Here is a 12853-nt window from a genome sequence, read left to right on the forward strand (position 1 = left end):
ATCTATTTTGAGGATACAATGTACACTAGTCTGGTGACAGGTACACTGAAAGCCCTGACTTGAGCATGATACAATCCATCCATGTAACAAAAAACACTTGTACCCTGAGATTGTTTTGAAATTTTAAAAAAATCCAGCCTCAAAAGTTATAGTCACACTGTGCACCATAAAATAGGTTAGGCATTTCATTAAGAGTGAAGAGAGTTATGACCTCTATATCCTATAAAACATGATATATGATGACAAACATATGTGTGTATGCAGTTTTATAATGATACATCAAACTGCTGATCTATCAAAAAATTATACATAAAACTATGAGGTCACATCACAAGAACCAATTTGATACGGACAAATCTTCCCATCTCTCTTTCCCATACTCACCACTCGTAACAGGGCTGAGTTTCCACTTTCTCCACACAGCCTTCCCTAAGTCTCTTTCACACATTCCACCTTTACTTCCAACCCAGCCATTGAAGGGTATCTTCCTCCCACAATAAATGAAGGCACTTTTTTATGACTTTTATAACATTTTTACCTCATTATTGTTATTCATGTGCATGTCCCATCTCCCCTATTAGATCTTCAGCTTTTAAAAAAAAATTTAGTTTCTTTCTATGTTTCATTTTTGTTGCCCCCACATAGGTTAGCAAAGAAGGGTGTCATAAATAAGAGCCAGTGCTCTAAAGCCAGACTGCTCCAGGTAGATTATGATAAGTCTAAAACAACCATGAAACAAACTGTCTATTTTAATGAACAGTAAATGATAAAGAAAAAATGGAATCAAAAAATATTCAATTAATCTGAAGGTAGGCAAAAAATTAGAACAAAAACTGATAGGGCATATATAAAGCAACAACAAGATGATAGATTTAAACCTAATCATAATGATAATCTAATTAAACATAAATGGGTTAAATGCTACAATTAAAAGGCAGATATTTTCAGATCACCCTAAATGCCTATCTACAGATGAATGGATAAAGAAAAAGCAGTGTATATATATATATATATATATATATATATATATATACACACACACACACACACACACACACACACACACACACACAATAGAATATTATTCAGCCATTAAACAGAATGAAATTTTGTCATGTGCATCAACATGGATGAACCTGAAGGACATTTAGTTAAGTGAAATAAGCCAGGCATACAGAGATAAACACTGTATGATCTCGTTCATATATTGAATCTAAAAAGTTGATTTCACAAAAGTAGATAGTAGAATGGTGGTTACCAGATGCCGGGGAGTGTTGAGGGGGTGGGAATGGGAGAGGTTGGTCAACAAGTACAAAGTTACAGTTGGACAGGAAGAATAAGGCCTGGTATTCTATTATACAGTAGGGTGACTATAGCAAATAATAATGTAGTGCATATTTCAAGATAGCTGAAAAAGAAGATTTTGGATGTTATCACTACAAAGAAATGATAAATGTTTAAAGTGATGGATATGGTAATTACCCTAATTTGTTCATTATACAATGTATACATGCATTGATACGTAACACTGTACCCCATATATATGTATAATTATTATGTATCAAGTATAAATTTTAAAAATATTACCCACATATTTTTAAAAATATATATATGCTGTGTACAAGAAACCCACTTTAACACAAATAGGTTAAAAATAGACAATATAGAATATGGTTATGAGCTCAGAAGAGAGGCCTGGAATAGGAACGTGAACAGGTTAAGTCACTGACATATAGACAGTGAGGCTGGGGCACATGCAATTACCCAGGGTGAGAATATAATTTGTCTAGATTTAGAATGTTTTCCAGAAAGTATGTTTTAAATCTTTGAATGGGAATGACCTACCATGGATTATGCAGACTTCAAAACTCTCTATTGTCTTATATCTCACTTATTTACATTAGTTCCCTGACTTTTGAAGCTATCTGATTTTGTAACTCTGGTAGAATGAGCAGAATATGTGTGCCTAATAATTGCCAATTCCCAACACTTAGACAAAGACATATGATAACAGATAAATAATACCTCCCTGGGTAAATGTGGATTATATTCTAATTCTGGTCATTCATGAATTTTTTTTATGATCATTAGTAAATTGCCATCTCTTTATGGACTTTAGTTTCCTCATCTATAAAATGAGAGAGTAAATCTAGTTATTGAAGTCCTCTTGCTTTTAAATAGGCTCTAGTCCTATTACACCTATATTATTCATCAAACAAACAACAAAAGAGTTAATATGGTATTGCCCAAAAGAACTTCATCCAAAATTTCAAATGGATTTCCATTTTCTGTTTCTGAGAAGCCAGAACTGATATTGAGACCCCAAGAATGCTCAAGAACAAATACTCACAAAGTCATCTGTGGCATCTTTGACAGCTGTCATAGTTATCACCAGGACCAAAGGCACAATGGTGGTAAACCAGGTCAAGGAGGAGATTTCTGGAATTAGCTGAAACAAATATTTCAAATAGTTTAGCACTTTTGAAGTCAGAAAATATATCTTTCAAATTTTGTCATTTAATTTTATAAGACTTGGCAGAAATTAATGGGGTTATATTCAGTTATTTGTACAAATGTAGAATGACTTTCCACAATTTAAGTGTTTGCATTTGTTTATAAGACACATAGAAGTATCACTGAACCACTTTTCAAACTACCTGACCAAACCATAAATTTATATCAAGTTGAGAAGTTCCTTGAAATCTTTCACAGATTATGATCTTTCCACGATGTTAAATGTCACCCATCTTTCTCAGCTGCTTATCTCAACTTTTAACAATTTTATCACCTCCCGTTCTCACCAATTTCAGAGAGATTCTTTGAGCATCAAACTTGCACCAAACACTGTGCCAGGTACTTTCCATTTATTACATCATTTGATCCTCAGAAAAGCTCATTGAGTCTGATTCTGTACCAGTACTGTTTGGCACAATCCCGTAGGGTTCATATTGCATGTAAATAGCACTCCCGGTTCACAACGCAGAATACTACATTATGAATGGTAACCCAGAAAGAAGTATCTTAGAGAACAGGCAACCGCGCCAAGAACATACAGTGCTAAAATTTGAACATAGCTTTCTTTGACTGCAAAGCCTATCCCCTTGTGCCTATACCTGCAAAGCCACCCACCTAAGAGAGACATCATGACAATTGACATAACTGTCTCAGGCAGGTAGTTTTCAAATGGAGTTCAGTTTGGAGCAAAACAAACAAATAGCAAAAGATTTTTATTTGATATTGACCAAAAGAACTTCATCCAAAAATTCAGCTGAATCTCCGCTTTCTATTTCTGAGCAGCTGCTTCAGGGCCATCAGGCAGGAAGGGTGGGGTGCAGATGATCCATGGATAAAGATCAGGTCCCATCAAAACGACTCTAAGCTAAACTGATTTTATATAATAGCTTCCACAGATTAAAAAAAAAACTCAAAGCCTCTAATGTAGCCGCAAAAACATTGGGCTGGGTGGCAGAAAAGTTGGATTCTAGTCCTAGTTTACCATTAACTCTTGTTGAAAGCTTTCCACATCACCTAACCTCTCTGAATCTAATTTTTCATCAGTGAAAGAAAGGGGGTTGGACTAAACCCTCCCATAAGTCCCTTCTGGTTATAAAATTATATGAACAAGAGCCTTTGGCCATAAATCAGAAATGAACTCAAAAATCTGGAATGGTGTGAAGGTTACTTGCAGAAACCAAAAGCAATTTTGTGGGGGAATAAAAAAGAAAAAAATCTTGGATTCTAAGGTTTCTTCAATAAACAGTAAAGTATTCATTCATTGTTTCATTTTTGTTTTTGTTTTCCCTGCTCAGCAGTTCTCCTCAACTATACCCCTACATCTTGGGAAACTAACCTACCCCTCTACTTTCAGTCCATGTAATTCCATCTTGGCTCCAGGTTTTGGCATACGATCTTGGTCAAGCCAATTATTGCATCAAATTCTTGAGCCGCAGTGATTGGTTTAAGAATGAAGATACAGCTCAAATCAGAGCTAATTCTAAGACTTTTGCTGGAACAACAGAAAAAGTAATTCATTCATATTCATTCTCTCTCTCTCCTCTGTCTCTCTCTCTGTGTCTCTCATTGGAGTTGAGTTGGAGCTAGCAAGAGAAACGGCTAAAGCTGTCAGGACCGCCACATAGAGAGAGCCTACCTAAGAGTAAGGCCACACTTAGGAAGAAAACAGAGAAAGTGAAGCCACATCCTGATGAAATTGTTATTGCTCATGAACCTGGGCATACTTGAAACAATATATACCCCTGAATATATTCACCTTTTGTCTAAACTAATTACATTTCTGCCACTTACAATCAAAAGATTTTTAATACAAATAAATATTCAACTAAATGAAAAGTAGCACTCAAAGCTATTAATCGAGACTGCACATAACTAATCCATCATGTTACCTCCTATATTTAACAGAGTCGAGCACATTCTGAACCTACCAGTTTGCCTGGTTAAATTGCTCTAAAATACATACTAACTGGCTAACATGAACTGTTTATGTGACCGTATAGTATGTATGTGTCTTCCTTGATTTATGCCTTTTTCCTTCCCAAAACATCCATAAAAGCTGAAATTTCATTTAAGCCCAAATTTTAGTCAGATGAAGGAAAAAAGAAAGGTTATTAACTACCACTTTGCCACTCAAAACTGTAAAAATAGTCACCCTACAGTGAAATAACACAAAGCATACATCATGTGTTTTATATATACATAAAATGTGCCATTGCTCTTAGACGAAAATGGAAATTGCCAAATTAAGTTCCACAACCTACTCAGTCTTAGTCAGCTAAGACTCGGCCTCGACTCTGGCCGTTCCCACACTGTTGACGTGAGAGAGAGATAAAGAAAGGAGTGGGCTCTGAACAGTAATTATTAGGCTCTGGTTTGGTTCAAATAAAGTGCAAGGCTGCATTCTAAAATGACCTCAGTGTTAAAAATGATGAATGTACTAGGTTTTACCCATTCCTAGTCCTCCCACATTTGTGAAGAGAAACAGCAATAATAACATTAAAAATCTGATAAGGATGGTTTTACCTAATCATGAACATTTAGCTAAGTAAATTAACTTACTTTTTCAAATTATATGAATACTTTTAACACACACATAAAGAAGAAATACAACCTAAACGTTACCTGTAAAATCAGAAGGAAAAAGAAATAGGCATTTGCCACTCTTTGGAACTGTTCAAATAAATTAATTGGCAAGAAGGTGAGAATGTTGTACTTGGATGTGTGGATACGATTATCCTGAAAAAGAAATAGCATCACTTTAGTGTGGGGCAAGGCATTGCTCATTATCAGAAATAGCTCTTAAACGTACAAGGCTGAGCATGAGTTGTGCCAGAGCAAAAGAGATAAGCTGGTTATCTAGGAAATTTAAGCTCTCTGTGGGCCAAAGGTCTTCATTTTTCCCAAGATGACATGGTCCTGATACCAGGTAAAATTATTGGTCAGTGCCATAAAATCACCCATGACTAAAAAAAAATCAAGTGCAGAAGTCCACCCCTGAAATTTTTGACACTAATGCATCTGTTCATTAGGCAGACATTGCTTGAGTACCTACTGTATGCAGGCACTGGATTCTTGCTGGAACCTGCAAGGCTAGAAGTTCAGAGATCACCTGGTCCACCTTCCCAAAGCATGACACCTTTAGATATCTCTGACAAGGAGCTCCTAGCCCTGTCTTTGAAGGTTTCCTATGATGGGAAACTGCCTGAGAAGGCTGCCTGTCCCCATTTCAGAATGGGAATTGCTGGAAAGGTCTTTATTATGACAAACCCAAATTTGCCTCCCTGTAACTTCTTGCCATATGCCAAGTTCCATGCCTGGGCTCACAGAGACCAAGTCTGAGGCCTTCCCATGTTGATAACCTTCAAATATTTGAGGACCACTCATAGGATTCCCCTAAGTCTTCTCTACTCTGATACAGACATTCCCAAACCCCTCAGCCATTCTTCGTGACTCATTTTGTAGACATTTCTTCCTGGCCAGCCTCTCCTGAATCCATCCCAACTTCTCTGCATCTCTCTTAAAACACGGTGCCCAGAACCAAACACAAATTGCAGATCTGTCTCAACCAGTCCATGTACAGTACAGACTTGAATGTTTTGTGTTCTGAACTACTGTATTGACATGCATGAAGATTTCATTAGCATTTTGGGAATTATATCTCACTATGTATTCATATTGGGTTTTGATCAACTAAAATCCTTAGATCATTTTTACACAAATCACTATTAAGTCAGGTTTCCCTTCCTAAATATTTACACTTTATTTTTTTAGTATTGATGTACAAGATCTTTCATATATTTCTATTATACCAGCCTAATGAAAAAAGAACATTTTTTAATATTGAATATACTATCTAAAGTATTAAATACTCCTCCCAGCTTTGTGTCATCAGAAAATTTTAGACACATGCCATTTACATAATTCTTTCAAAGCTGTAAACAAATATATTAAAAAGAACAGGGCTAAAGACAAAAATAATTTTTAATTAAAACAATAGAGCTATAGCAGTGTACTCAAGATCTCTCTATAATGTTAACACTCTTTTCAGGTATTACATAAAACATACTAAATATGTTTTATTTAAACATTTATAAATCTATCTAACTATATTCCCCTGAAGCTTAACTCTATATTATCCACAAAGATAACATGAGAAATTTGGGGTTACAGGTCTTGCTGAAATTCAGAATCAACATGCCCAGAATAATATTTTTAAATGAGATTAGTTTGGTGTGACTTGTTTTATGTGATCCTACACTGGCTTCTAGTAATCACTGCTACCCATTTAAAGAAAATACAGTTATCTGCTAAACGACCATTTTTAACATTTACCAGGAATCAACGTGTCCAGCTGTGTGTTGCAAGTTGTGGGAAAGTAAGAAGAGGTGTCAAGAGAAGAGTTTCCAGCTTAGTTGGTCTGATGCACAGGAATGTGCTGAAAACTGTTCTGTAAGCTGATGATAACTGTTTTACAGTGTATTAACTACTCAAGAGTCAGGCTGGGAAGGCAGGCTGTGGGTACTGTCAATCACATGTTTTTCTAAATAAGGGACTTGGAGAAAATAATAGGGAAGAAGAAAACTAGGGATAAAAAACAGCTAACGAAAAGGATCTCATATTCCTAATTCTGTGTTTTATTTTCCTTCTAAGTTAAAACTAAAATAGAGGTTAAATTGGCATCTTGCTAAAATGATGGATACAACATCTGTAACAGTCAAAACCATGGCAGGAATTATAAAGAAATTCCCCTACAAAACTGAATTCCATATAGGTAAAGAGCCAATTTTGTGGGATAAAGTGATAATGCCAAACAGAAACTATGACAATTTTCTGTTTGCTTAGCTTGACATATAGCAACGATTGTGTTTGTTCTACTGGCTCTGTTGTAACTTAGTCACAGATGATGCAAATCCTAGCAGCTTTGACTGGGAACAAGGAACAAGGGCTCCCCCTCCTGGAAAATCTCTGGAGCCATCTATTTTCCTTTGTTTTTCAATCAAAAGGAAAACATGTTTCCATTTCCACCGCCCTGTCCAAGAATGTGAGTATTGGTAAGAACTTAAATCAGGCACGTTAATGTTTAGTCATTTCATTGAACCAGGCTGTGGCATAGAGTCAAATTTTATTAAACTCATTCCATAATACAGCACAGAAGATCTTCATCACTAACCTGTCAGATCTATGTTTCCACCATAGACCACTAAAAGCATCCCCACCCAGAAGGAGAGGAAGAGGAGAAGGTGGAGGAGAGTGAGGACAATGACAACTGGGGAGGTGGGAGAGGAAGAAGTATCACCTGGAGAATCCATTTAGCATTTCTGGTATTGACAGAAGCCAGGCTGGAAGCCATGGCGTTAGTTTGTTAGCCAGGTGGGCTGGTTAATTGACCCCATGATGAGGTAGGCTTAAGCACATAGGCATAGGCAATGCCAGCCCAGGGCAGACTGCGCATGTAGTGGGAGAGAGCCTGCCCCTAGAGGAGCATGAGAAACCACCTTTTCCCTGTGGGAAACTCACTTCCAAGAAGGAGAAGGGCAAAGCTGAACTGAGGCCCATTATTCCTCCAAGGCTGACCCATCAATAAATGGCTCCATTGCCCATGGGGCAGAGTGAGTAAAGGGGTGAAGAGAAATGTCATGCCAGTAGAGAGTCTTCCACCTAGAAGGCAACAACGGGATGAAGACAAAGCACTGCTCCTCTAAATATTCTAATACAAATACCCTGAGGTAAGCAGGAGATGGAACACTTGGCAATCTAGAAGAGGGACTGTGAGGCTAGACTACAGAGTCAGTATGAATGGGCAAGAGGGGAAAGTTCCTTGGAATACATACTAAGGATCTTAGTCTTTTAAGTGATCGGGGAATTATTAAAAGATTTTAAGCAAAAAAAAGTAACTAGATGAGATTTTTATTTTAAAAGATTACCCCAGGTAGGTAGAGAAAAAATTGGAGAAGACATAGAATAGATGTGAAAAGAGCAATGAGGAAACCTGTGAATTAGTCCAGGTGAGAGACGATGGGCAGTTTGGACCATGGTGGTGGCAGAAGGAATGACAAAGAAGATTAACAATAATAGACATTTACCAAGCTCTTACTATGCGTACTGTTCTAAGGGACTTACATTTTATAGCTCATTTTATCTTCACAACATTGTTATGAAATAGGTGCTATTTTCTCATTCTGTAGAAGGGAAATCCAAGGTTCAAAGAGATTATGTAACATACACAGGTTCCCCAGCTTGTAAGTAGTGAAAGAACGGGATTTGCATCCAAGCACTCTGCTCCAGAGCCTATCTTCACCACTGTGCTGCCCCAATTCACTGCAAAGCAGATGTCTTGACTGCTTTCAGGGTAATCAACCCTTGCTTTCTCCTCCACTCTTCATTCTAAGCCTGCTGCCCCTTTCTTACCAAAGGAAACTCAGTATATCTACCTCTTCCTTGCCAGTAAAGCCCCTTGGCCAGAGCCCTGGTTATCTACTGCCTTTTATTCCCTTTCAGTTGCCCTCAAGAAAGATTCTCTTGGCTCCTGACAAAGCTCAATGCAGACAAGCAGTAGAGATAACCACTCCCTTACTGTAGCTTCCAACATGAGCAGCAGTAGCCAAGGTCCTTTACCTTAACAGTATTTGACTACTTGCTAGTGGGGAAAGAATAAAGTAAAATTGATGAATTCTTCAGAGATGGGCTATCAAATAAAATATTAATAAAATGGCAAGTATTCTTTTTTATAATGAGATTCTCATATGCACAATGTAAGCCTATTGCTAAAGAAAACAAAACAAATGGAAAATAACAAACATTGCTGAATTAGCAAACAGAGCATTTGAGGAGTTTGTCTCAATTCTTCCACTGGCAAAATGGAGCTAATAATATATTTCATATAGTTATAAGGCTATCATTGAGATAAGAACATAGGTATAAAAGCATTTTTGCTAAGTTGAAAGAATTATACAAATACAGGATTTTTGTGAGCAACACCCAAATAATCCAAGTGGATTAATAAATACAATGTACTAGGTAGGATAAACTCGCTATGCCACAGTAACAACTCCAAAATCTTCATGGCTTAACACAGTAAGGGTTTATTTCTTGCTCATGCTACTCATCCAACATGAATCTGCTCATCACAGTTATTCATGATGGACCAGCCACCCTCTCAAATGCTTCCAGGTGCAGTACCAGAGGGAAAGAAAAAGCTCCGGAGAGTCTCACACCCATATGTTAATGCTTCAATCCAAATGCTCACAACCCATTGGCCAAAAGAGTCAGCATGTGTTCAAAAGATAGAAAGCTAGACATGCTAATGGACATGACTAATGGCTACCACAACCAGAAATGGAAACTAACCAATATTCTGAGTGTGTGAGACACGTCAGCTACAAAAAATATCAAAACCAACCTCGGGGCTCTAAATCCAGTCCTGTTAATGCCAGGTGTAATAAACATTTGACTATTTTCCTCTCTGCCTGAGCTGACAATGCTCCAAATTTCTTAGTCCTGAGATCTGGATGAATTCAACTCCCATCCATAACTCCAGGGTCAGGCCCAGATTAATTTAAGCCAACTGCATGGCCCATCCTCCTAATCACAATTTTGAGTTCAGAGATTGGCACATAACCAAACTCTGAATTCATCTTGGGGCCATGAGGGGGGAGGCTGCTTAGAATAAAGTCTACGCTGAAGATGCAGGGCCGAGAAATGCAGAGAGAGAAACTAGACCAAGCCTCTCCTGAAGCAAGCCCTATTTCTGAACTTTTCTGTTATATGATTTATTCATTTATTTTATTGTCTAATTCAGTTAGAGTTGTTTTTTCTTTTACTCCCAACCAAACACCAGGTAAGAACATTAGTAATATACACAAGATTAGTTAACGTTTTTATAACTTACTTGTTTTTCTACGTTTGCCTTAACCTGAGTGAGCTCAGTGGTTGTCCAAGGACACCGCCTACATCTATGAATTCCACAGGCCAAACCCCACGAGCTTTTGCAATAAGTAATTTCAGCACTATCACAAGATCTTCTCACATTTGATGAAACATTGTAATGTCATGACAACTATGAAAAGTAACTTTCAGGAGCTTGAGGGGGAATACCTAGCTTTTCTTGCCACAAAAGGGGGAAAATATAGTATTGTTATGAATCTAGATTCCAGAGAGAGAAATAATCTTAATTATTCAGGGAAAGATTATCTCTAAATTACAAAATAAAAACCAAAAAGAAAAATGAGAGAGACTGTGTCCACAAACCATTTGCATAAAAGAGGAAGTGGCCAAAAGGCATTTGCACCACTCAGGAAATATGTGAAACACCCATGTTTATGCAAAGATCCCAAAAAATGCATGTGTGGGGGAAATGGGCCTGGAGATTGGACATCTGCTGCCTCACTGGTACCGGGCAGAACCGCAGCTCCTCGGTACTAGTCGAATGTTGCCTACTGCAGAGTCCACGGCAGTCGGGGTGGGAGGAATGGACCATGAACGCTGCTGAGAAAAGGTCAACCACAGAAGGGGCTTTACAGAAAGCTGGCAACAAATGTTGACCACAATCCTCCTCCTCATCACCACCAGCACCAGCACCATCTTAGCTTTCTCCTGAGCTTGGGTTCCTAGCCATAAGCAAAAAACATTTATTGGGAGGGAAAGAGCAGAGGGCACATCTCTCCCAAATTCATCCATTCACTCAACTGATCTTTGTCACAGGCCTCCTGTGTGTCAGGTACTGTGTTATTGATCCAGGGCTACAGATGCACATGAACCAAGTCCCCACTCTCATAGGGCAAGTCTGCCTTTTAGTTATGGGGAGGGAAGCAGGAAGAAGTAAAAAATAAGCTGTCAGACAATGACACAATTTAAGAAAGTGATCGATGCTATGAAGAAAACAGTGAACAACAGAGTAGAGCAGGAGCAACTTGCCTGCCAAGTCTCCCTTCGGAAGCCTTCTTGCTGGACTTTCCAGCTTAACGCACCATCAAGATCATCTCCCGCCCCCGATGAAATCGGTGGAGGTACATGTCCCCCAGGGGTGCCTACTCCCCAGGAGTGCCCAAAAGAATCCTCTGGGCTATCAGAAAAAAAAATGAGAACTTCTATGTATATTTTAACTATTATAAAATTTTTAAAGTTAAGGTTACTATAGACAACATATGTACATATGTGTATCTATCTCTCTATGGTAAAGATAATATAATACATATACAATAAATGTATGCATAGATTATATAGTATAATACATACATTATATATACATAAATATTAATATATTATATAATATATATTAACTATAGTAAAGACAGAACATATGTATATACATATATCTATAATAAAGACAATCTGATGGGAAAAAAATAAGTAAAAAAGACAATCTGTATATATGTATATGTATGTATGTATATATACATACATTGATTTACATTTTTTTTTTTTTTTTGAGACAGAGTCTCGCTCTGTTGCCCAGGCTAGAGTGCCGTGGCATCAGCCTAGCTCACAGCAACCTCAGACTCCTGGGCTTAAGTGATCCTTCTGTCTCAGCCTCCTGAGTAGCTGGGACTACAGGCATGTGCCACCATGCCCGGCTAATTTTTTTTCTATATATATTTTTAGTTGTACAGATAATTTCTTTCTATTTTTAGTAGAAACAGGTCTCACTCTTGCTCAGGCTGGTCTCGAACTCCTGACCTCGAGCAGCCCTCCCGCTTTGGCCTCCCAGAGTGCTATGATTACAGGCGTGAGCCACTGCACCCGGCCTACTTTTTTTTTTTATAAGCAGAGAACACGCTCAAAAACTTTGAAGACTGCAGACTGAACATTGTTATGGTCAAAGGAAAGGCATATAACCTATGTGTCACCAAACCTTGGGCACAGAATGGAGACTGACTTTCTATATCATGGCTTCTCTGTGTCATACAATGACACCAGCTAACAGGTATCGTCTCCTTACGTATGCCAAGGACCACACTGAGCACTTACATACATCATCTCAGGCAGTCCTCAAAAAATCCAATGAGCTGTTACGATTTCATCCCCATTTCACAGACGAGGAAACTGAGGTTTACAGCAGTTGTGAGGGTTGCCTATAAAAGCAATGTCTCACAGAATCCTGTGTTCTCCCAGATGGTCTTTGTTTCCTGGGAAATGAGTCAGAAACTAGGAGTCTCTAGGCTGCCTCTTGATTAACGGGCTCACTGACCCTCATGGGACATCCTTCGCCCTGGTGAGGAACAGAACCTGTCTAAACTGAAGCACAGGGAGGATTTGCATTAATTCAATCAGCGAGAGCAGTAACTTCCAGCCCTTTCGATCTAGGGGGAGCACTGCTGGGCTTGTCTCAGGAGCTCATTTC

At 38.2% G+C, this 12853-nt stretch overlaps 1 protein-coding gene across 6 annotated transcripts in view; it reads right to left on the reverse strand.

The window, feature by feature from the left end:
* Positions 1 to 12853, reverse strand: part of ATP8B4 (ATPase phospholipid transporting 8B4 (putative)) — a 216460-nt gene that overhangs the window by 155415 nt on the left and 48192 nt on the right. For 5 of the 6 annotated variants that reach the window (XM_045528919.1, XM_045528900.1, XM_045528909.1 and 2 more), the window contains exons 5-6: positions 5137 to 5250; positions 2351 to 2449 (exon numbers count right to left, since the gene is read on the reverse strand). In XM_045528919.1, the coding sequence (XP_045384875.1) occupies positions 2351 to 2449; positions 5137 to 5250 (213 nt within the window). The remainder of the gene's footprint in view (positions 1 to 2350; positions 2450 to 5136; positions 5251 to 12853) is intronic. The other variant, XM_045528911.1, reaches the window with a different exon arrangement.

This window comes from Lemur catta, chromosome 1 (genome assembly GCF_020740605.2).
Source record: "Lemur catta isolate mLemCat1 chromosome 1, mLemCat1.pri, whole genome shotgun sequence".
NCBI classification, from domain to species: Eukaryota; Metazoa; Chordata; class Mammalia; order Primates; family Lemuridae; genus Lemur; species Lemur catta.